Here is a 23,725-nt window from a genome sequence, read left to right as displayed (position 1 = left end):
GTAAAACCATCTCCTCCAACTTAAGAGATCCAGTTGTCTTTTCATCTTTTGATAGATCCTAATTGTATCAGAAATGTAATTGTAAATATCACTATTGCTCTAATTAGAGAATACCAGAGTCAAATGCCAACAGCTGCCTTCTGCCTGCTCCCTGAGATCCAGTTTAAGATCAAAGCTGATTCAACTGTCAGGTTGTTCAGGTCAGGGGGTCTGGGGTTGGTTTGTTTGTTTGTTTGGGGGTTTTTATTTTTGTTTGTTTGTTGTGAAAAACCTGCATTCTACTGTACTTCATTCATATAAAATCATTTATTCAGCACATTTTGACAGAAGAACTGGACCTGATGAACCCAGCCATTTGTCTAAAGATGGCATTTTGTTTAAAGCTCAAAAGCAAAATTGTCATTGTTCTTAAAAAACTGCTTTTAATTTTTTAAGTCAAATAAATTTTCTTCTCAAGGGCAGTAACAGCCCTTAACTTTGTTCTACTTCTGCTCCCTTGGCTTCATCCTTTCTTCAAAATACTTCTCATTCCTCTGAAGTAAATTCCTGTATGCACTAAAGTCATGCATTTTAATTTAAAAAAAAATCTCACATTAACTAATGGATACATTAAGGAAAGAGAAATTAGTGAATTCATCAAACAACAAAAATGAATGATCAATTATTAATCCTCAGTAAAGGATTTCTAGGGCAAGATTCATGCCTCATTGTTTTCAATTACAGTTTGAAAAGTAGAAATGCTACTTTGCTACAGTTTTGGTAACATCCTATATTGTATCCTACTATACTAACTATGTCAGACATCAATTTTCCAGCATTATTTCTTACATTAATTTCAAGCACTTTAGGTCTTTTTGTCTTCAGGAAGTAGATGGAGGAATCTTCATATTGAAAGGGCAGAAGATTTAGAACAAATCAATAAAATAAGGGATAACCCACCGTCAGAAATGCATGTTATACTCCTGAGTTCACAAGGGATAAAAAATGAACTGTTGAATCAGTAACTGTGACATGCAGAATATCATTTAGACCAACAACAGAATTGATAGAGTGGAAAGCAGTAAGAGTGGGATGAGTTTACAAAAACAGTTGCAAAGAATGCAGGAAATTAAAGTACAGAAATCTGATCTCTGCATAGGTAAATTATAGCATTATAGTAAAGCACAGAGTTACTAAACACTGACACTATAAAAAAAGGAAAGTCTATGTGACTTTTGTGGAGGCAAGTAAAGCTCAACCTGTCTCTCTTTAAAGATGTTTTTTAAGACCTGGTAAGAAGATCAGTAAAGGAGATACTGCTAATAATGCATTTCAATTTCTACAAACCTTTCAATAGGGTTTATCTAAGTTATCTTGGGATATGAGAGAAGGTTATCTGATGAAGTCTAAAGAGCGGAATAAAGACTACTCTCACTAAAGAAAACCAAAATTATTAGAGGTTGCCTTTGCCAGAACCTGTGTCATTTGATATATTCATAAACAATCTAGAAACAGTAGAAGTAAGGAGATTGTTTTTTTTATTATTTGGAGTATTCAAATAACACTGTACAGAACTGCAGAAAAATCACATCATCCTGTATGACTTGGGATAAAGAGGCACATCAAGTTCAGTGTCTGTAAATAGAAGACAACCTACACAGGGAAAAGATGGCCTAATTATGAATGCTGGTGGGGTTTAAGTTAATTCCCTCTGCCCAGAAGATAACAAGTCATTTGGAACAGCTGCAGAAAAGACTAACAGAGTAGAAAACAAAATCTCAGTTCACCCGAATCTTGAGAACACTTTAAAATCTAGCTCCTCACCCAAGAAAAAAAAAATAACAAAAGAATAAAAGTGTTAAGTGAATTGGCAGAGGAATTACAATGGAGGAATATAATAAAATCCATCTGACCATAATAGGCATGGGAAAGGCTAATAGTGAAGTTTATTTCCTTTCTCTTACTATAGTAAGAGTAGTAGGGTAGTAAGACAATTCATTTTGAGGGTTTTGATAGATATTTTAAAACAAAGGGAAGTATCTTCCTCTTACAACAGTGAAACTGTGGTTTTTAATGTCACAGTGCGCTGTGGAGATAAAAATTATGAATTAACTTGAATAGGTAAACAAATTTATTGCATAAAAGTAGATTAAAATGTATTAAATGTATTGATGTAAATACTAGGTATTTATCTATGGCCCAGGTTGCCAGAAACAAAGGGAGAAGTGTGTTATCACATCTGTTTGTGTCTTGCATTCTTCCAGTGCTGCCACTGGCCACTATCAGAGCAGACACTCAGCTGGTTGAACTGCAGATACTATCTTTATGATAAACAAGTATTTAGAAATTACAGGTCTGATGTGGGTCCTCTCATTATTCCTCTCTCCTCCCCACCTCAAACTCTGCCACAGTTATTACATGCTAATTTCTTTTTCCAGATGGAATTTACCTCTGCATGTTTATGCCTGTACAAGAGCTATGTGCTGTTGGAGAAGTGGACCAAGCCTTTGACCTCATGCTCTTGGATTAAAAGAGTTATTTAATGAGCATATTTAGAACTCAACCCTTCAGGAAATGATCTCATCAGCCATTGGGACTGACAAGAACAACCATAAAGAACTCAAAATATTTTCCATACTGGCTCACCCCCATTTTCTATCCCATTCTGTTTAGAAACCCTGACTAAGCACCTGGAATACCTTGGGCTTTGTGGAGATGATACAGAAGCTGAAGATCAGATCCTTGAAAGTTTGAATGGGATTCTCCTGGCTCTTACTGAAGATAGCTAAGTATCACTCCAGATTAACATTTAACTGTTTGCATAATCCAAAAGCATTCATTGCAGGTTTTGTCTATTGTGGTAACCTGTATTGCAAGAAGGGGTTGCTCTTGGAAGTATAGTTGTCCTCAGGCTGGTTTGTTTTATTGTTTTTATTATGGTTTATCTTTTCTCTCTGTACAAAATCACAAATCTATCTGTGACCAAATAAAGCTACTGGTCACTAAAACACCTGAAGCTGCAGAGAAATTCCAGATTTAACCTTCTATTTACTATAGACTCCTAGGATTAACTTAGGGTGACCCTGTCAGGCATTTAAAAAAGTACTTCCTAGTCTCCTTATACAGAAGTCCTTAAAGTCTCAGCACATTCTCCTAAAAAGACATAAACCTGCATTTATTTGAATCTCATGGCAGATAGTGATTAACTACATTAAGGTCAGCTAGCTGTATTTTTAATGAAAAAAAGGCTAAGGGAATTGACTATTCTAATTGCTACTCTAATAAAAGATGCTGTTCCTACCTGCAAAATTAATTGCTAGGCCATACCTCAGGAATAGCATCTTAATCCCTGACTTCCCGTGCCTTACGCAAGCAGCCTTTTATAGTCAGAGAAGATGAAACTGTTTTCCTCTTTGCTTTGCCACCTGTGCTTCAATTCAGCATGAAGCAGAGTAATCAGCTGGAACCATGCTCGCTGCAATTCAAGCAGATGAATGTGCCCATATATTTAGACTGAGACAGCCTTTAAGTACCTTGCTAAATCAGAACCTTGGATCCCACAGATAACCACTCAGAACTCCAGCAAACAAAGAAACGCGAAAATAAAACGGCTGCAAACCTGCAGCAGGTATTGCTAACACTTATCATTACAGAGCAGAGATCCTTCTGCCTACTCAGAGAGAGTGGGATCTTCCTAACTCTGGCAAAAATCCTGAAGGGCAACCCACGATGTGCAGTGAAAGCAGCCCACGTGCTTTCAGAGATAGCCAAAAATGGTAAGTTTGCTAAAGTGCAACTACAAGGCACATTACAGCACATTAGCTGTATGTTTCCACTCTTGAATTTTGTTTCATGGCCACCAGCTACTGGCATTGCAACTGTTTTACTCCTACATGGCAAAACCCTCTCCTTTACCTACAGAGGAAATGAAGAAACCATGTATTGAAGCAGATTTGGTTCCAGTATTGATACCTTTGCTGGAGAGCAGAGACCAAGAAATGCTGCTTCATACTGGGAGGGCTATTGGCCGTATCTGTTATGACAATCGTAAGTATCCACACAAGAGAATCTCATTTTCCTTACCTCTAAGGCATTATTTTAAAAGGCATTATAACCTGTAATTCATAATAATTTTATGAGACCTGAGCACATGTACTTTATGTACTTCAGCCTCCAGTTAGATATACAATTCACACAGCTCACAGGTACCAGGCTGAATGCACTCCAAGCAACTCCTGCACTCTGGGTTTTCCCGCTGTATTTTTGACTTCAAAGTTTGTCAGAACTGCTCTCTAAGTACAAGAGGAGCAGAGCCTCATACACATCTTAAACAATTCTACATATCTGCCTTGGGCCCAAATCCTGAATGGCTTGATCTTCTTTGAAAGTCATAAGAGCAAAGTAATAAAGCAAAGGATTTTAAAAAGTGTGTTAGAAAAAACAACAGACTCTAAAAACCTTAAAATACTGAGATATTATCTATGCAAGGAATAGTCTTCTCTGAGGACCACTGCTTGCATGTAGGAGATCTTTGTGCTCAAGATTGCCTGGACACAGGCTTGCCTGCTCGTTTCACAAATTAAACAATTTTCATTTACTTGCCCAAACAGTCAAAGATTTTTCTTTTACTTTTAACTCCCAGACTTATCAAAAGTATTTATTGCATACTGAAAGTAATATGGAAATTTTCACCCAGTATCTTCTATTCATTACCCTCTTCCTTCAACCTGCCTTCTCCTATCCTTGCATGGATCTGCACAGCTTTACTTAGAGAGCTATGATTTGCCACTCTGCACCATTCCTATGAAATCCAAGCATGCTAGGTACCTGGTATAGATTTCACTAGCTCCCTGCAAGTTACATGTATTTGCCAAGGAATGCCACATAATAATTTCAAAAGCCTTCCCCTTAAAAACTACATGCAAGGCTCATGCAACTGCTGCACACCAGCACTGCTACAGCATATGGCCACACTGCACAGCTGCTTCCCTTCTGGCACAGCACAGGCCCTGCACAGATTTGCCAAGATGGTTGTGACTATAAAATACATGATTTAATAAATTCTATTGCTAGCACAGCAATAAGTACATCAAAGGAAAGAAAAACTAACTTAACCAATTCTCTACCTGAATTACAATTGTATAGGCCACAGTGGCACCCAGACACTTTCTGGGATCTGCCATACAAGTTACAGCCTAGTTCTCAGCAAGACACTGCTGCAAAACAGTGCCATTGTACTGCTAAATAACCATCACTGTCCAACTTTGTATTTTATAGTTCTTGGCATTCTCAAAACCATTTTAGATATTAAGCTTTCATTCATTACATGACAGGCTACAAAAAGAAAGAAAGCAGTTATCAGTGTTTTCCTCATCAAGTGTGCACATGGATGGAGACAAGCGTAGTCAGTATGCTAGAAGCAGGACCAAATTGAGTTTTACTTACTTTGTTGACTTCCCTTAAGTCATAAAAATTTACACCTGCTTAAAAACCTTACTCAGCCCATAAAAATTCCCAAGATACCTGGAATTCAAGCCTTCCAAGGCTCCCAAGATGAGGAAGAGCATGATTTCCCTAGATTAAATTTAAAGCAGTCTGTCTTTCAGTGGTATCTTACAATATCCCAGCTATTGGTAAAGCATTTAACGAATTTTTTTTAATCATTACTCTAACACACAAAAAGCAAGTATATGGACATTTGCTATATGAGTCACTATTTCTTATCATATATTTCCAGTACCTTTCATCTCCCAGCCCTTCAGAACAAAAGAAGCCATAGTACAATAAGGTGGAGATTCCCATTCCCCAAAGATAAAAAAGCCAACTGTCTGTTCCTCACTCAATTTTCAGATACATCCCAAGAAATACCATTCATCAGAACTTTCTTGGGAAGCTGAACCAGTAGTAGAAATGCACAAGCAATTGCCTTTATATGTTTTTAGAGTGGTGTAATTCCTTAAGTCAAAGTCGCACCAGGAGGTTTAGCAAAAATCTGTCCCAAACTTGCATTTCTCCCACACACACATTAGCCTGAAGCCACAGCACAAAAGCTTTACAAATTCTAACTGTGAGAAAGAACCAGACTACCTTGCTGCTAAGCATCTCAGTCCAACCCTTTTCACTGATTTAATTAGTCCCTAATCCAATCACCTTTAACTTCTACCACTTCCCTTATCAGGTGACCTTCAGGAAGAGCTGGTGAAGGTTGGAGTAATCCCATCACTAGCCCGAATATTAACTGACTATGAAGAGAGTGAGCCACTTGTCCACGTTGCTCTATTGGCCTTATACAATCTTGCAGACCTTGGTAAGTAAATGTTTTTGCATCTTGGAATAAAATATCATTTTCAAACTGTCACTGCCTTTCCATGCCCACAGGACTGCGGGCTTTATTTGTTTTGGTTTTTCCTCTGTTTGTTTGGCTTTTTTTGGGGGTGGGGAATGGTGTTTGTTTTGACTTTTGTTTTTTAAATGCTACTGATAGACCTAATCAAAGACTGGCCACAGTATCTGTACTGGAGAAGTAACTACTCCTTCATGGAGTACCAGCAATTACTGGTACTATATTAAAACAATTAAGATTTAACAGTGGCAAGCTTTGCTAACATACATCCTGTAGATGTTTAGGATCCCAGAAAGACTAGAACCATCTAATCAATGCAAAAAATATACTACTACAGCTAACTGACATGTGTCAATTTGTTCCATTAAATAATCATACTACAAGATAGACTTGTAAGAGTCAGTGAAAGTTAAGACAGGATTAATTTGACACCCATAAGGTCTACAGGAATTACAGAAAAACAGCATTAAAGAAGCTAGGGGGAGAAAGAACAGAGTTTTGCTGTCTCAGTGCTGTCCAAGGGGACAGACAAATCTATCAGAACAGAAAAAGTCTTCAAAAACAGTATCAAATCACTTCAGATTACAGGGATGTAGGCTTTTAATATTTAATCAAATAAACATTCAAAATCCTGACTTTATCACATGTACAGATACAGCTAAGGAAGCTCTAAGCAAGACAAATGTTGCTGAACAATTGGTGAAACACCTGAGAAGAGCAGTGAACCATGAAAGGTTAGAAATTGTCTTTGAGGTCCTGCAAGCACTTGCAGAAAATGGTAAGGCTCCTTTTGGCTTGGGTGGAAGGAGGGGAGATGGGGTATTGCACTAGTTTAAGCTCTGGGTTCCAAGTTTGCCATGGGATCCTACTAAGGGAACCAGCAACCCTTTCAGTAGAAATAAACCACATGAACATGTGAAATCCTGGCCCGAACAACGCTCTGAAGCTTAACAGGTGAGGCAACAAGGAAAGGAGAGAGGGAGTAGCACTCCACTCTATTAGGATAGATGTGTAAGACAGCAGATTCAAACTTCTATTCTCCATTGTGTGTAACAGGGAAGCAGCAAGATAGATTGGGTTTTTTAATTTAAAAAATGAGAACAAGCAGATACCATAGAAGGTGTCTACACTAAGCAGTGGTGTAGCAAGCACTGACATGAATCTATTAAAAATACCTAGATACCCCACACAGATTTTAAAGAAATGAAAGCTCATGACTGGCAACACAAGAAATGGGAAAGACCAAGGCAGAAAGCTTTGCTCATTCTGCCTCGCTGTCACCCTGGCACCAGAAAGCTGTTACAAACAAAACCAAAACAGTGACTGCACCTGAAAGAAGACTGGCTAAAGTTCAAGGATTTAGCTTCCTAGTTCAAAATGCTTCCAAAAAGACCCAAGAAGCTTTCAATGTGCTTTTACTGTGCTCTCTACAGATGCTCTGAAAGTGCAGTTGGTGGAGGCAGGAGTGCCAGAGGTGCTGTCTGAGATCCTGCTGAGGCTCCAAGGTAGTTCACAAGCTGAAGACACGTGCATTGTGAAGGCTGCATCAGATCTCATCGTCTCTCTGCTTCTTGGAGGTAAAAAAGGGAATACTTACAGTCCAGATACATAAAGAAAGAAAACCAGAAGGTGCCTTTAGCAGACGAGTTGCCATTCTCTCTGTTAACAGGGACCCAGCCAAAATCTTTCATCATCCTTACAGGAGTTCTTCTGGAGCACCACACTCCTCACTTCCTATAGGAGTATAGAGCTTGTGCTGCCATGCTTACCTTCAAGCTAACACATATGTTGCCTCAGGACACCTAATACCACTGTGCCTGCCCCTGCACAGAACACAAAAGCAAGCACAAGGAATTGAAGCCACTGTAACCACAGGTACAGCTATCAGGTCACACCCTTCTGTAACTTTACTTTCAAAGATGGCTTAAGAGCCAGTTTTAAATTTAAAGCTAATCATCAGATTAAGTCACATGGTATTGAACTATTCATGCTTCCCCATTCACTACTCCAAATCTGTGTACATACTTTAAACATCTGGATTAGCAAGTGAAATGTAGTAACTTCTTGTAGTTCTTGTAAGTTCTGCATCTACACACACTGCTGACCCAGATTTTCCACTAAGACTTTAAGCTGATTTCAGGAAAAACACAAAAAGGCTCAAGACCTAAGAGAACTTAGTTCAGGTGGCCTTGCTATGTTGTATTTTGGGCAATATGGATTAAAGAATAAAACATCATGAACAGGACACTTACACTGCATCCCACCACCCTCAATCCCAAAGCAATCAACAATGCAAAGGTCTTAGAATATTAACTCTAACAACAATCTAAGTCATCATTGACTTGAACCTCCCCAAAGACTGACAGAACAGTTCCCTTTGGGGCTAATTATGAACAGATATGAGATGTTCTCTATATGTCATGCCACAGATAAATACATACAGAAGATTTTTGCTAAGGGGTGTGGCATTATCTCCTAGAACATTGATACTTGCACCACATTCAAACACATGCAGCTACAGAGACAGAAGCAATGGCTATTGCTAATTTTACAAAAAAATGGTAAGGTTGGTCATTCTCTAACCCTCCAAGACAGAAAGCCACTGTTTGGTGGCAGAGAAAAGCAACACTATTAAATTTCACTGTTCCCTGGTTCTGAAACGTTCTTGTTTTTCTGCAGACTGGAGACCTGTGTATGTTTAAGTTAGAGATGCTAATGATGATGAACTAATTTGAGGACATAATTATGAAAAATGGGGTGGCTAGGTAGGCACATGTTTGCTTTTTTTTTTTTTCCCCTAAATCACACTCTAGTAGAGGGGAGACTCTGGAAATATTTCATGGCAAATACCTTTGTTAGAAATAAAGAAAAAAATAACACACAGTTACTGATATTTCAGATTTAAAGTCACTTTTAGAAAGGGAGGGTTACTCAGACAAAAAACAAAAAAGCCATTTTATCTTTCACTTTCCTATTATATGAGCCTTTTATACTGTGCAGAGAGAAACACAGAGACTCTTGTAAGCACACCCCTGGAAGGCAGGCATGCTGTGCTGAATCAGTCAGCAAAAGGTACCCCACCATATCTTCTGTCCTTTCTCACTCAAAGCTACTGTATTGGCTTCAGACTCAACAAAAGGGACCTCAACATTGCTCAACTTTCTTCACTAATATATGCTTAATTATTATAAAAGATTCCCTCACATCTGTCTGAATATTGGGGGGTTTTTTTGTTTGGTTGGGTTTTTTTAAAGCAAGCTATCATACACGCATCTCTCCACCTCCCCCTCACATCCTTCCTAGACTCCCTTTCTTCCTTGCCTTATACCTTGTTCTGAATCAGCCACTGTGCATCACAGCTCTACAAAGGCCACAGAAATGCCCTCAGTGCCTTTAAACTGGCTAAATTCCATTTATTCAACTGAATGGCTTGCTTTGTCACTGGCTCTTCTCCCTCCCTCTTCCCCACACCACCATTAGATGTTTCATGTGGAAAAAGTGAATAATCCCTCTCATGTCCCAAGATGTGCCACTGATGTATGCACAGCCTTTAATCTAAGAGAAAAAAAAGTCCTATGAAAATCTGATCTCAGCATCAAATGACTTCCAGGCTGTGAAAAGATGACAGACAGCTTTTGCAGCTGTGAAAGTGGCTGTTCCTATCAGACTTTGACTATGAGCCATTAAACTGGAGGTTCTGCTGCTATCCAAGCAGGAACTCCATAGGAGAGAACAGCAATTTGGAGCTCTGTGACAATCAAAGCAAGGCAGTCACTAATAGGCTCTGCCTGTTTACTACATGAGAAAATCAAAAATGCTCTGCCATTCCTGTTTGAAAGGTGGGGGCAGGAGAGAAATTAAGTGCAATTAAGGTTAGTCAAAAAGAGTCATAAAGATCAAAATATTTTGCCTGTAGAATTTTATCAGACCAGAAGAGATGACCTATTCTTACAGAGCTGGTTCCTAAAGACAACTGGGTAATTTTCCTCATATATCTGATCTCCAAAGATTAGGACCAGGTAAGAGAATATTTGAAGAATCACAAGCAAAACCACTAGCTTTAAAGAATGTATGCATAAAATGCTATCAAAAGATTTTTGCATGGGTAGAATTCCAACTATTTCACAGACTGTCAGCTCTCTCATGAAAATATCCACTTACACTTTATAAGCATTTGACAAATTCTTATTTAATGGATATAGTAATGGGGGGGGGAATAGCCTACTAACTGAAATGTTAATAAATGAAAGGAATAGTATGTGCTGGTTTCAAAAGACAACACAGAGGAGTGTCTACTACTACAAGGTGGAAATAACATCCAAACCAGCAAAGATGTTAAAATTACTAGAGTCATTTTTACATGCTATACATACAAAAATTAGAAGGCTGTATACCTCAGTCATGCAGTTAGAACCACAAGAAGCATTAAAGCTATTTTTGGTCAGATTATATACTTGCATGAAGTTTGTATAATTCCATGGATAACCATTCACTCCAGGTGAAGATGTGGTCTTTCTACATAATATTCACTCTGTTTTGCCACATGTTAACAGACAGCAGTCACAAGGTAACACACAGCAAAATGGAAATAGGGATGGATGTCAGGCATATACTTCTCTTGAAGTGTATAATAGACTGCATAAAGTAAAACACAGAAAATAATTTGCCAAATGGCATCTTCAAAACACTTCCTTCAGAAAGGGTACAGTAGTATACAGGGTTTCCTTTTGCTGTTTAGAACACTTTCCCATTTCCTAAAGAGGTGACCTAAGCAGTGTCTGATAACAAAAGGGCTGTCACCTGTACAGAGCAACTTCTCAAAGACAGGAGACAGACAGACATGCAGTGACAAAATACTGCAAAGCATTGCTGGGCAAAGTGGTAGGTTTTGGATATACAAATTTACTCTTTCACCAGGATTAAACAAATCAGATCTCTCTAAGTGAACTTGTATTTTCCTGGCTTCATATGAGTGCAACATAAACAGACTTCTCATTTCAGAAAGTGTGTTTCTCAAAACAGGTCTAGGTCTGATTCTTTCAGTAAGTACTTAATGACAAATTATTTCATAGAAAACAAGGGGTAACAGCAGTACAGAACTAGTAATCAGAGTTACCATTGGTGGTTAAGATCTCTGGTCTCACAATAGTCTCTTAAACCAGCAGAATAGCAAAATTGGAGCATTAAAGCTATCCTGGAGAGAAGTAGAAAATGCCACTGGTATTCCACCACATATATAGTGGGAAATACAGCAGTACTGAGAAAATACAAAAAGACTGGAGAATCTATGGTTTTAATTTGACAGTGATTGTCCCTAAAGCTCTCTCAAGCTAAGCATTACCAGAAGGTGCCTCAGCATCAGTTCATGGGTAGCTGATGCCCACTCATCTCGAGAGTTAAAGGTTGCAAAAAACAATGCAAAAGCTTTAGCCTCAATCTTATCAAGACACAAAAACAGTCAAGGTAAAGGCTCCCTGAATTCTCAGTTTGCATCATTTACTTCTGTTGTTGAGTTTCTTACCTCTCCCACCTGCTTGGTTTGGCCTCTTTCTTCAGATGGCAACTGTTTACGGATGGTGCAGCTGGGAGTCATCCATCAGCTCCTGGATCTCCTGGAGAAGCACGTGCGGAGCGGGGACACCTCTGTTCAACACGCTGCACTCAGTGCACTTCAGAACCTTGCTGTACCAGGTACACAGCCTGCTGACAACTGACTTACTGTGATCCTTTGTAAAGATGGGTCAGCTAATGGAGACCTGTGCAGCTCTGGCCAAGTCACCAATTCCAGCCCCTTGCATTTTGAGGGGCAACAGAGACTTTACCCCCCCTGCAGAAACATGTTTGAATAATTCATCAAGAATTACTCATCTATATAAAAGGTCTAAATACAATAAAGTGTGACCTCATTGCCAGCTGCTGAAATAGTTTCATATTAACAGCATACAGCTGCTCAAAACAAAAATTCAGAATAAGGTTTCTAGCTTAAAATACCGAGTATAGGGTGCAGCTATCACATCATAGCTGGTAGGGATTTCATAAATCTGCTCTTCTAGAAAGCCAATATTCATTGCAAATTTGGCCTTTCAACCCAAAAGCTACAGTACTTAAGGGAGTTGAATAAGAGATGGGGACAGACTGTAGTAGACCATGTTGCAGTAGGACAAACTAAAAGAGGGTAAACTTTGACTTAGATAAGGCAGATATTTTTTATGATGAGGGTGGTGAATCACTGGAACAGGTTGCCCAGAGAAGCAGTGGATGTCCCTTCCCTGGAAACATTCAAGGTCAGGCTGGTGGGGCTCTGAGCAACCTGACTTAGTTCAAGATGTCCCTTTGAAGGTCCCTTCCCACCCACACCATTATAGCATTCCACTTTGTGATCTTTTGTTAATACACATCAGAATATTATGCTGCTTCTCATCTCAAATTTAATGCTTCCATGTGAAGTACCATTCAGGCCAAAAATGTTCTGTTAGAGACTTAACAGTACCCTGCAATGCAGTCCTTACACTGACAGACAGTACTCCAGAGCATAACACCAGTGCTTTTTTCTGAAAATAAAATAACTTGAAGTTGTTTGCCTCTTTTATTATGTAAGCTAGCCAGCATGCTTGGTTTAACAGTTTTACACATAATCATTACTTCAAACAACTAAGAGCTCCAGAACATCCTTGTTGCTGCTTCGCCTCCACTACTTCCTTTTAAAGCCTGAAAAACTGATTTTTTTCTTACAGATAGCTCTCCTCAGAGCTCCACTTATTTCTTTCAACTTTTAATATGCTCTCAAAAAATTTATTTAGTTTGGCTTACAGTATTATCAGACTAGCCAACCACGTCAGTCCACTCAGTATTTTAATAAATGCATTTGACACTGTAAGCCCCTCACTGATACTATGTTTATTTTATTTCTCTTTGAAGAGATGTTCTACCAGCACTCACATCAGCAGGCAAAGGCCTGTGCAGATTTCTTTTTGGTGTTAATAAAGCATGCAGTGCTGCAAAGGTGCAGGCCAGCTACCTTACAGAAGTTACAATCTAACACAGAGCTATGAGGAGAAAAACCACGGAATCGGGACAAATCATGGAGAACCACACAGCTGAAATTAGGAGAATAAATTAGCAGGAAAAATGTAACTATCATTATTGGAACGAAAAAGGGGATTTTTTTTTCTCTAAGCCTAGGTATGTCCCATGCTTACCTCTTACTGACTTCATTCCTGCAAAATGTACAATAGGATTTGTTACAAGTAGCAAAGACACCAATTAAACTCATTTGAAAGAGAGCAATTTTGATGTAGTTTCCCTCGACAACAAGCAGAGATGATCACTTTCTAGCTCACAACAGAATCTGTTACCCAACAAATACCAAAGGCCAACTTTTTGCAATGCCAAGCCCAGGCATTCCTTAGGAGTTTCTTAAGGAAGCAATAAACACAGCTGATTCTGCAAAGATTAGAGGACCTAAACCTTCAGAAAAATGTAGTTGCAACCTACAAGTTCACTGCTATATCACTGGCTGCTACACACAGAACTAGTAAATCTTAATGTCCTTTGAAGTTGCACTTTAAGAAGCTCAACTCTGAATTATAAAATATCAATATATCAATACAGAGTCTATTTTAATTATCTGTTCAAGTCTATTACAACCCATTTTAGATCTTTCCAAGTGTATAGGCACTTAAAACACTATTCCACTAAAACATTGTACTTTTCTTCATCAATTCACAAAAATACCTGTGTTTTTATCTGTAACATGTGTAAGACATTCCCTAACACTAATACATCACTTCTAGAAACACGTGCACTCTATCACTCTCAGCAATACAGTGTGTTACCTGGAGAAAAAGAAAAAAAGAAAAAGACTGAATGGAGATCCATACACATGAATTAAATATGGGCCAACACTTGCAAACAGACACAAAGAAGTCTTTCATTCAAGTATTGATCTCAAAAGAGAACAGGTGCTTACAAAAAAAAAAAATGAAAAAAGTTATTTTGGTCTAGTGAAAGGAATCAGTCTGTGCCACTGAAAAACAAGAACATTAAGAGCAAGTTACTTAATAGGGTCTGCATCTCAATTTGCCCAATAAAAGGACAAAGGGATGTAATAGTTATCTCCCTAATTTCACTGTCCTGTCCTCCTCACCACCCCACAAAAAATGCATACAAAAGATGGGAAGAAAATTGCTTTGGAGGAAGCAGCTTTTGCTAGCACAGTCAAGCAGTATTAGGACTCTTTCCAGACAAGCTTGATTATTACCAGGGATTACTGTACCAACCACTGGTGTAAAGACACAAAAATTAGGGAGCACAGAAACAAAGGCATGAACAACAGGGGAACAGTGAGCTCAAACACAAAAGGAAAATCCATTTTCTAGAAATATGGCTGTGTAAGTCCCTTCTGCCACTCATTTCAGTTGAGTAAGCACAGAACAGGCTTTCTCATGTGAGTGGGCGAATGGATGGATCATCTATTACAACCAGAAGAAGAAAGAAATGACAATGCTGTGTTTATCCTCTTATGTACTTGGCTCCAGGCAGGGGTAAGATCAAAAGTAACCAAAATAACCTAACAGCAGTTCCTAGAAAGGTTTTATCTCAAAAGAGAAGCCTGAAGTCCTGACTTTATATCTGAGCTCTCTAACAAGTTGGATCTTTTGCTAGAAGCATAATGCAGTATAAAATTCAGAACAGTTATGTCATATCTATATTTTCAGATGCCTGTGTAGTTACTAAGCTTCACATCAACATCTCTTTTCTATTTTCTAGTTGTTAGCAAGGTTCAAATGCTGGAGGAAGGTGTTGCAGAACGGATTGAAGCACTTCTGAGATCAGAGAGTCCTCCGGTGCAGTTTAAACTTCTTGGAACATTACGGATGTTAGCAGATGGTCAAGGTAGGGAATTGCTAGTGTTTACCGAGATAAACTAAACACCCCCCTGCTCCCCTAGCCCTGCAACACAGTGGATGTGCAAGATGATGGGCTAAGTGTCCTGCTAACCTAATTCCAACCAACCTGGAGAGGTTCCAACAGAGCTGATTGCCAGCGGCTGCAAGCTTTCCACACCGACCCAGGCAGCCCCAGAGGCAGATGAGAAACAAACCAAAGGGAAGAATCTGCAGCACTCTGAGAATGGGCAAAGGCCTTAAATGAAGATGTTTCCCTCCACAGATAGAGAGCAAGCCATGAGTACGATAGAAAAGAGTAAGGCTAATACTTTACACTGTCAAATCACAGGAGAGAAAAATCAATAAAGAAACAGAGAATATAAAAGGAACAAAGGGGGTTGGGATGGAGAGAGGCAGAAGAAATGAGTTACTAGCCATCATGAAGTCTTCATATACACATGCTGCTAGGCTTATCTTGCTGGTGAAATACTGCACTACCTACTTGCACTTCATTCAGTTTTACAAAGAGATGCATATGCAAAGGTACATCTTTGAGGAACATGCACAATGTCAGAATTACATTAAAGATCTACTACATCTTAATTTATCCTTAGGCTTATTTAGCTTCTTACCACAGTAGAACACAAAAATGAGTGTTGTAGGGTTTGGTATTGCCTTTCATATCACCAGAGCAGCTGCTCTAGAGCACTAATCAGTACAAGGGATAGGTCCAAACCAGAACCAGAATAGTTATGACCATTTTGTGATGGGAACTGTCACTGATACAGAACAATTATAGACACCAACTCAATAACTGTATGCAAGAGGAAAAAACCCTCACTCTCCTACATTCCACACTGCACTCAACCTCACCACTGAGGACACTCTGACTGCATCCTTTATCAAATTAATATGCATGATATAAAATTTAGATCTATCCCTCATATTAATTTGCAATTATTCCAGTCCACTGAAAAGCTGCTTTCACTCATTTCACCATGGTAGGAAATGGACATTGCAGGATATATAGAAACTTAGCATCACCTTCCTCTCAGGCTTTGAAGAAGTCATTAAAAGGTAATTTCTCTGAAATCCTATCGGAATTGTGACAGGGGAGAGCATTTAGCTTTTAAAATTGAGACATCATAATAACACAGATCTAAACCACTAAATTAGGTGGTTTTTTGAATTCCATTTACCAGCCATAGTGAGAAGTTGGAATTTGGCAAGAGGTACTTCTGAAATAACACAGTTATCAAAGTGCAAAGCAGAAAAAAGATCTAGGAGATTATTCAGTGTTTACCCATTCCTGTCTATGAGCACACAATTCTCCCACCTTTAATTACTTTCTATTCTGTTTACCCATGAGCTAACATTGCCCTTAATTAACTCAGCCTGAAACTCTCATGCACCCACATCTACTCCGAAGTCCACACTAAATTAGCTAATTGCCTTATCTAGTATGAATTCATTACTGTGACTGTCAGCAGGCATGCCGAGGCCTACAGACTAGAAGAGGTAGGTTTCTTCCTAACTATAGAAAACTGCAGGCAGATCTGTCAGCTTCATTACTCTAGAGAGATGTTAACATTAACTCCTGAACCATTTTGCTTCAGAGGAGCAGAATAATTTCTGCACTTCAATAGCCAAAGGACTTTCAGCTCAACTGAAAGTTCAATCGCACACAATTTATTCAAATTTCGGGGTTTTTTTGCAAGTTAAAAGGTCTTCCTGTTAAGAATAATTGGATTTTATCTCAAAGAGATAAAATGGTGGTAGACATCAGGAAGTCTCTGCCAAACTGGGTAAAGAACCTGCCTTTGAACAAATCTCTTAGACTGGTTCTATTCACCACCCTGTTACCTCTTTCAGCTTTTTGTACTAAACTGGATTACCATGATCTCAGACTAACAAGTAACATCTGACCTAGAAACAAAAACCTTATGTTACAGGAGATAACATGCAGGTGGCTTTGCAATGACAAGAAACTCTTAACTCAAAAAAACCTGTCAAGTAGACTATAAGGTCCCAAATCTCTTGTGGGATTTTCACCCATGGATTGATCCACAGTATACTGGGAAAATAAAAAAAAAGGAAGTGTCTGCACTTCCCCATTTGACTCTGCTCAAACAATGACTACAGGTTAACTTAGATCTCCTGTAAAATACGTGGAGTAATCACATAGTTTATTGACACAGACCTTCTGGTACACATTCTATTTGATCCTTTCCAGAATATCTCAAAACAAATGCAACAGCCAGAGAAAGGGACAGGAGCAGGGCAATGCCCCTACACCCAAACCCATCCCTTCTGTTACAGATGCTAATGTTGGTTCTTCCTCAAATCTTAGCATCAGTAAAGGTCCAAGAGACAAATTTCTCAGTATCTTAAAACAATACAGACTTTTCCCTGCATTTTTCCCCTCTCTGAATCAGCATCCAAAGGACCACGGATCTCATTCACTACTTTCTTTCAGGCCTGAAACTATTTTAAGACTAGAAAATCAGAAAAATATTGCAAAAAGCTCACAGATCCTTTATAGCCCTTCTTAGGGAATGTACACTTTCAATGAAGAGCTTTACCACACCTTTCCTTTGTCACAGTACACAATGCACATTTCATGCTCAACTGCTGTGGTTCTCTATCATCAAGGGGTGAGCAGTGGGCATGGGACAGGACTCAAGATAACCAAAAATAAGACAACAAGAAAAACCTTTAATTACAGATAACTACATGAGACTCCAAAAGTTGAATTAAATCTTATAGTCACAATATATTTTTGCCATTAGAGTAATTCTACACCAAAAGTGAGTGTCTGTCCTGTGACTACTTTTGCCTCTCAGTTGCTACATCTGGTGCCCAACCAGAAGTGCTGTGCATTTATATCCTCAGTTCAACTGCAACACATAGAAGCAGCAGTCTGGCAGTTCACAAAACACCTCTTTGTGCTCAAAGACAAATGGGTGAGCATTCAATTCCCTCAAAAGGCAGATTAAGTTGTGCACTTTGCTATTTTATCTTTCTCCTAGTACCCTTCACTTAGAAGATAATTCCAGTAGAATCAAGATGTAGGATTTCAAAAAGTCTTCAGTATTGAACAGAAACAGGTACAGTTATTTACCATGATGTTCTCAGGGCTGAACCCTTACTTAATATATTTGGTTAAAAAAAAGAGTATTTTGGCCTTCAGCACCCTTATGTCTGCATTTTTCCTTTGCTTAGGAAATCACCTCCCACCATTTAGTCACTTTTGATCCAGAGCACTTTGAAGAAACATTAATTAAGTGTAGTAAGACTCACGTGGTCCCTTATGTCAGACTGACAGTACTGAGAGAGGATGAGTAAAGTTCCTTTTGCTGCTGAACTTCAAAGAACTTTGAGAGCAGTCTCCCTTAGTGGCAACCAGCCCTAAACCTCAGCATATAATTAGAGTTCCACTTCTTAGGAAAAGTTACCTAGTGAGATTTTTTTCAAATGTCAGCCACACAGATTAATACTTCTAGCAAGTCTTGAGATAGGGTTCTTGAAACACAGGGGAATGCAAATTAAAAGGCTCTTCCACACTCAAGGGGAAGTTTTGATGATGCCTTATACACAGTTCAACACACATTCTTAAGGCTCAGGTCATCCAATTACTGCTGCAATTCTGTACTAAGGCTTGGCTTCCCACATCACCAATGGTAATTATCACCAAAACAGTAAGAACAGGCTCTGAAGAGCCCATGATTACACTTGTGCAGGGCTCATAGTGCAAGAAACCAAACAGGAAAGGGATATTCCTCACAAAGAAATTTCAGTATAGCAACAGAATATTTGCTGTCAAACATACAAAGCTGCTCATTTTAAATCCTGCATCAGCAACCTCTTTAAAGGATAGGTCTATTGGAACAGCTTATTTTATCCTTCACCTCCAAGATTCCTTTGGCATTCCTCTGGTAAAGATTTCCAAGAACCTTTAAAAGCCCAGGCCTGCAGCCCTAGTTACTTCTGCATTCACATTCCTATGACACAGACTGAGAAGTCTGATTTTGAATGCCTCTGGGTGATGGCTTTTCTCCTCAGCTGATGCAGCTGAAATCTTGGGCCAAGACCCCACCCTGCTCAGCAGACTGGTGCAGTGGTGTGACATGAAGGACCACACCGGCGTCCGCGGGGAAGCAAATCGGCTGCTGGCATCGATCTTGCACCACAACAGATCCCAAGTAAGAGAACTATTGGTCTGATACCTTTCTACTTTATCTTTCTCAAATATTCTTAAAGCTTACACATGTAGCTTTACAATTAAAAACATGGGAGGTCACAGTAAAAACCTCTGTGGTCTGCCTCAACACCAGCACGGGGGAAGCAAGTGGGAAACCTGTGCCCTCCACAGCCACAGACACCCCACAGACACAAACAGTGTGGTTACCTACTGCCACTTGTCAACTTTTGCCCTGCTTGAATAAGGCTTGACAAATGACAAGTATGTAAAGCTTTTCCATTGCCATAAAGATGATTCAAATTTCAAATTAAAATGGCAAAGATAGCCCGGACCTGTCCTACATGTCAGTCCTCCAGAAGCTCTGAAGTGCCCACTTCTCCACCTAGTAGTGGATTAACCTGGCATGACTTGTATCTGCTGGCATTTTAGAATAGGTTTCTGTTTCTCAGAAGTCATGCTGTTATGTGCAGGCATCCCAACCATGCTTTAATGATTAAAAAAGGTAATGATTAAAAAAGTAGATACTATCTGCATAGGCTTTGATAACGAAAAATTAGTCTCTGCCAATTTGAAGCCTTGAAATGAAAGAGTGGAATAAGGACAAAATAAAACTCAAGACAAAATGTGTATTTATCTTACAGATATGCATTCATACTTAATTCCAAGTATTGATATTCCAGGTAAATTAGACCAGCCCTAAGCAGACATCTACGATCAATGCTGAAAGCAATGTTGTCTCTAAACTCAAATAATGTTGTCTCAAATACTGTCAGTTTGCACCAGAGCAGGCAAATAATTTCCATCTATTCAGAAGCTGAAGAGTGCAATCTCATTTCTTTTCATTCTACTTCATTCGTAAGTCAGATTTCCACGTGGTTTACCATTGCTTTAACAGGAAGTGGTCAAAGCCATCCAGGAGGCACAAGGAGTGAAGCATCTGGTTTCCATGACAACAAGTGAACATGCTGCCACACAGAATGAGGCTCTGAACGCCTTGGCAGTAGCATCTGCAATCGATTTAGGTATTGTTCTCCTAAAAGCAGATATCTGTGCAACATCCTCAATTATTAACACTGTCATGCTGTTAATTCTACATAACACATGTGAAAAAGCATCCTTCTTGTCTAGATTTAGCTCTTCAGCACGAAATAAAGGTTGTCAGCCACCCAGATCACAAAAGCAATAGGCTTTGAGACTTACCTGAAGATTTTTTTGTTTAGGAGAAAGTCAAATTATCAGGTTGTGTGGACAGGCAGTCTGTTGAGTAGCATGGTACAATGCTAGAAACCTACACAAAAAAAAAACAAAAAAAAAAAACAAAAAACGCAAAACAAAGCAGAGGGAAAGTAAAGCTGATGAAGATTAAAAAAAAATGAGAAAGTCTAAATGAAGGACAAGTTATATACTTGAATGGTTACTGAAAACTCTAAATGGAGGAAATAATCTTCAGAAGACAGATGAGGAAAGAATAAAGCAGTAGCATAAACAAAGAGGTATTGTAGAAGCTGTATATGAAGCAATGAGAAAACCATGAAGTTCTAGCTACTTTTCCTGAGCTAGTTTCCAGAGAGTTACATAAAATTTTTTTCAGATTTGTCCAGTATAATTTGAAAATGGCTCTCAATTTATTACAACAGACAGACACCACAGAAATCTACATACATCAAAAGGTACATTGAAGAGGAAAGGTCAAGTTGAAATTTGGAATTTCCTATACCAACTAGTAAGATTGTAAACAGCCCACTTAACTGCTTGTCTGTCATTAAGACTCTCAAACTCAATTGGGCAACTAATGTGAATCAACATTTTTAGTATTGAACATTGCAAATTTTAATCTATTACAAGGCTATAGTTCTGTCTTCAAGAAAGAGGCCAGTGAGGAAATACTGTGCAGAAAACAATACAGAAATTCTCCAGGAGAGAAGACAGTTGCCCAAGACATCCCAGAATAGACAGTTTGAAATGAAGCCAGTCAAGAATTTTTAGAAAGCAAGCATGTTCACTTCCCAGTTTCTTTACAGAAAACACCTCAGACATTTGTTTACTTATTTTTCAGAAACCCTTGAAGAATCTTTTAAGGAATCACAGCTAGTTCAAAGTTTACACAAACTTCTACAAGATGATAATACAAACCCTGAGGTGAAATACAATTCAATGGGTCTTCTGTGCAGGCTTCTTAATTCAGGTAACCTCATTTTAAATTGTCTCTGATGAAAGGATAGATATTTGTAACAAAGACAAGTGTTTTCTCTTACCAAAATGTGCTGCTTGTGATGCTCCAGTGAATGAGTAAAGGATATTAAACAGGTTCATTCTTTATTGATCAGCAAACATCATAGTCAAGTAACTTTCTTTATGAAAAGTTGATTAAACCATCAGTTGAATAAAATAGAAAAAAAAAAGCAAGGCTTTATTCCAGTGAGTCAGTGGCATAATCAAGTCCTGAAATAGCAAAATTAGAGCCTTGGCATAAAGGCATCTTTGTCCAACTTCACCATGCAAAAGTGCCTGGCAGGCCCAGGCCCTGTGTGTCCCACAGCATTTCTGTGTTCAAAGAAAGAGTCCCTATCATGTCCACAGGCAGGCATTCATTTGCTCTGCCTATGCTGTGAGCAAACCAGAAGCTGAGATAAAACAGCAACTCTATCAATGCTGCCTTTGCACAGTAACTGTTCGTGAAGCATGAAAAGGATATGATTTCAGTGTCACTCCAGGGTTAGGGAACACTTAAAATGGCTTCAAGCAAGATCAGACTACCCCGGGTGTGTGGCCCTAAATGAAAACAACCCCCTTGAAACCAGGAGTCCAAAGATCTCGTGGCAGTTTCTCACATCCTAATAAAAAAATTATGTGAATTGAAAATAATGATTGTGCTTAGGCAGGGATTGATCATAAGGTGAGCTGCCTTTCAAACCTTGGAGCCACCCTATATTGCCAGATAAGCTGGATTTTGCAGTATACTCTATTTTTTCCCTGTAGCCACTGAGATATTGGAATAGGGATAAAGCACTTGCATCCTTCAGTGCTACAATGGAGTATTGACAGAACATGTGTGATCTATAAGACTTTTTTTCCAGAGGTGTATATACCTAGAATTTTATAGACTAGCTGTAACAGAGTTCATGCTTACTAATATGAAATGCTAACAAAAAGCATACAGCCAAAAAAATGCTGGAAATTGTTCTGTATTATAGTTTCAAAGTATTTTTCTTCTGTCAATCAGTTCTTGGAAGTCAAACAGGAGAAAAAAAATCTTAACCTATTCAATACTTCCAATGGCTGTAAGGGAAGAAAAAAAAATTGAATTAAACCAGCTAATTTAAAACAGCAAGTACTCAAAATTTTTTTTACTACAATTGTTGGGAGCCACTATGCCATTGCATGTCACTGAAAGTCAGAATTTCTTCTCCCTTTCAGGTGATCTGAGACAAGAAATAGAGGAGGACAAGATTAAAGAAACTCTGGAACAACTCTGCAGTCACAGCAATGCAAATGTGGTCAAGGCAGCTGTCACAACATTACAGGTTTTGAGAGGAGACCCACCTCAATAGATCCCTTCTTCCACGTGGCAACCCAGCACTGCTGCTGGGGCAAACAAAGCACCACCTTTGCAACCCTACCTTGCATTTGCAATGTGGCCACACAACCAACACTACTAAAGCCCAGGCACAGCTCCTGCTTTTAAAGCTGTACATAAACCTGATTTTGCCCATCTACTTGGCCTCCTGATTCTTGCATCACTGCAGCTCTTCGCTGATCTGCTAAGACACAGCAGCAGGAATAAGGCCTGTCAAAGCAAGTGATCTCAGAAAACATCACAGAAGAAGCATTAGGCAATTACCACTTCTGTTATGCATTTTTAAGCTGCTTGGTTTTGTCCCATTAGGATACACACGAGAAAAATTGCATCAGTGGGACTTGAAAATAATTACATAAAAATCTCGAGCTTATATCACATAACCTGAAATGGGGTGGATTAGATCTGCAGCCTAAACAATGCAAAGGGCCAACAGGCACCAACTGAACCTCTGCACACCATGAATCACACTGTGAGTCCAGCTGTTAAGTGACCACATTAAAACCAACACAAACTATCCTTAAACTAACTCTCCCTTCAATTTCCAGTTTTAAAGCTCATCTGTAAAATTTTACCCTGCTACTGTCACAAGCTATATTCCTAAATAATTGAGGCTGCAGTCTAGTTCTAAGTTCAGAGCTGTATTGTAACATGTTGGAACCTGGAATGAGACTCAGCAGAAGCAAAGGTTACAAGAAACTGCAGTCAGTGAACACACAGTGCTTACACAAGACACA

General features: G+C 38.9%; 1 protein-coding gene across 1 annotated transcript; it reads left to right on the top strand.

Annotated features, from left to right (window-relative positions):
• The first annotated feature begins 3,900 nt into the window (after positions 1-3,900).
• LOC103762946 (rap1 GTPase-GDP dissociation stimulator 1) lies at positions 3,901-22,962 on the top strand. The gene is made up of 10 exons (XM_018081565.2): positions 3,901-4,026; positions 6,158-6,286; positions 6,975-7,100; positions 7,756-7,899; positions 11,879-12,013; positions 15,092-15,217; positions 19,273-19,412; positions 20,307-20,433; positions 21,468-21,596; positions 22,829-22,962. The coding sequence occupies exons 1-10, from the start codon at positions 3,906-3,908 to the stop codon at positions 22,960-22,962; spliced, it is 1,311 nt and encodes a 436-aa protein (XP_017937054.2). The 5' UTR covers positions 3,901-3,905.
• The last annotated feature ends 763 nt before the right edge of the window (positions 22,963-23,725 follow it).

Source organism: Manacus vitellinus, unplaced genomic scaffold (genome assembly GCF_001715985.3).
Source record: "Manacus vitellinus isolate BGI_N305 unplaced genomic scaffold, ASM171598v3 scaffold_54_pilon, whole genome shotgun sequence".
Classification (NCBI taxonomy): Eukaryota; Metazoa; Chordata; class Aves; order Passeriformes; family Pipridae; genus Manacus; species Manacus vitellinus.
Note: the sequence above shows the minus strand (reverse complement) of the source record. Positions and strands in the feature narration are given on the sequence as shown.

Coding starts and splice junctions, on each gene's coding strand:
- LOC103762946 (XM_018081565.2), top strand. CDS start 3,906: ATGAAGAAACCATGTATTGAAGCAGATTTGGTTCCAGTATTGATACCT. Junction 15,218..19,272: donor GATGTTAGCAGATGGTCAAG/GTAGGGAATTGC, acceptor TTTTCTCCTCAG/CTGATGCAGCTGAAATCTTG. Junction 19,413..20,306: donor TGCACCACAACAGATCCCAA/GTAAGAGAACTA, acceptor TTGCTTTAACAG/GAAGTGGTCAAAGCCATCCA.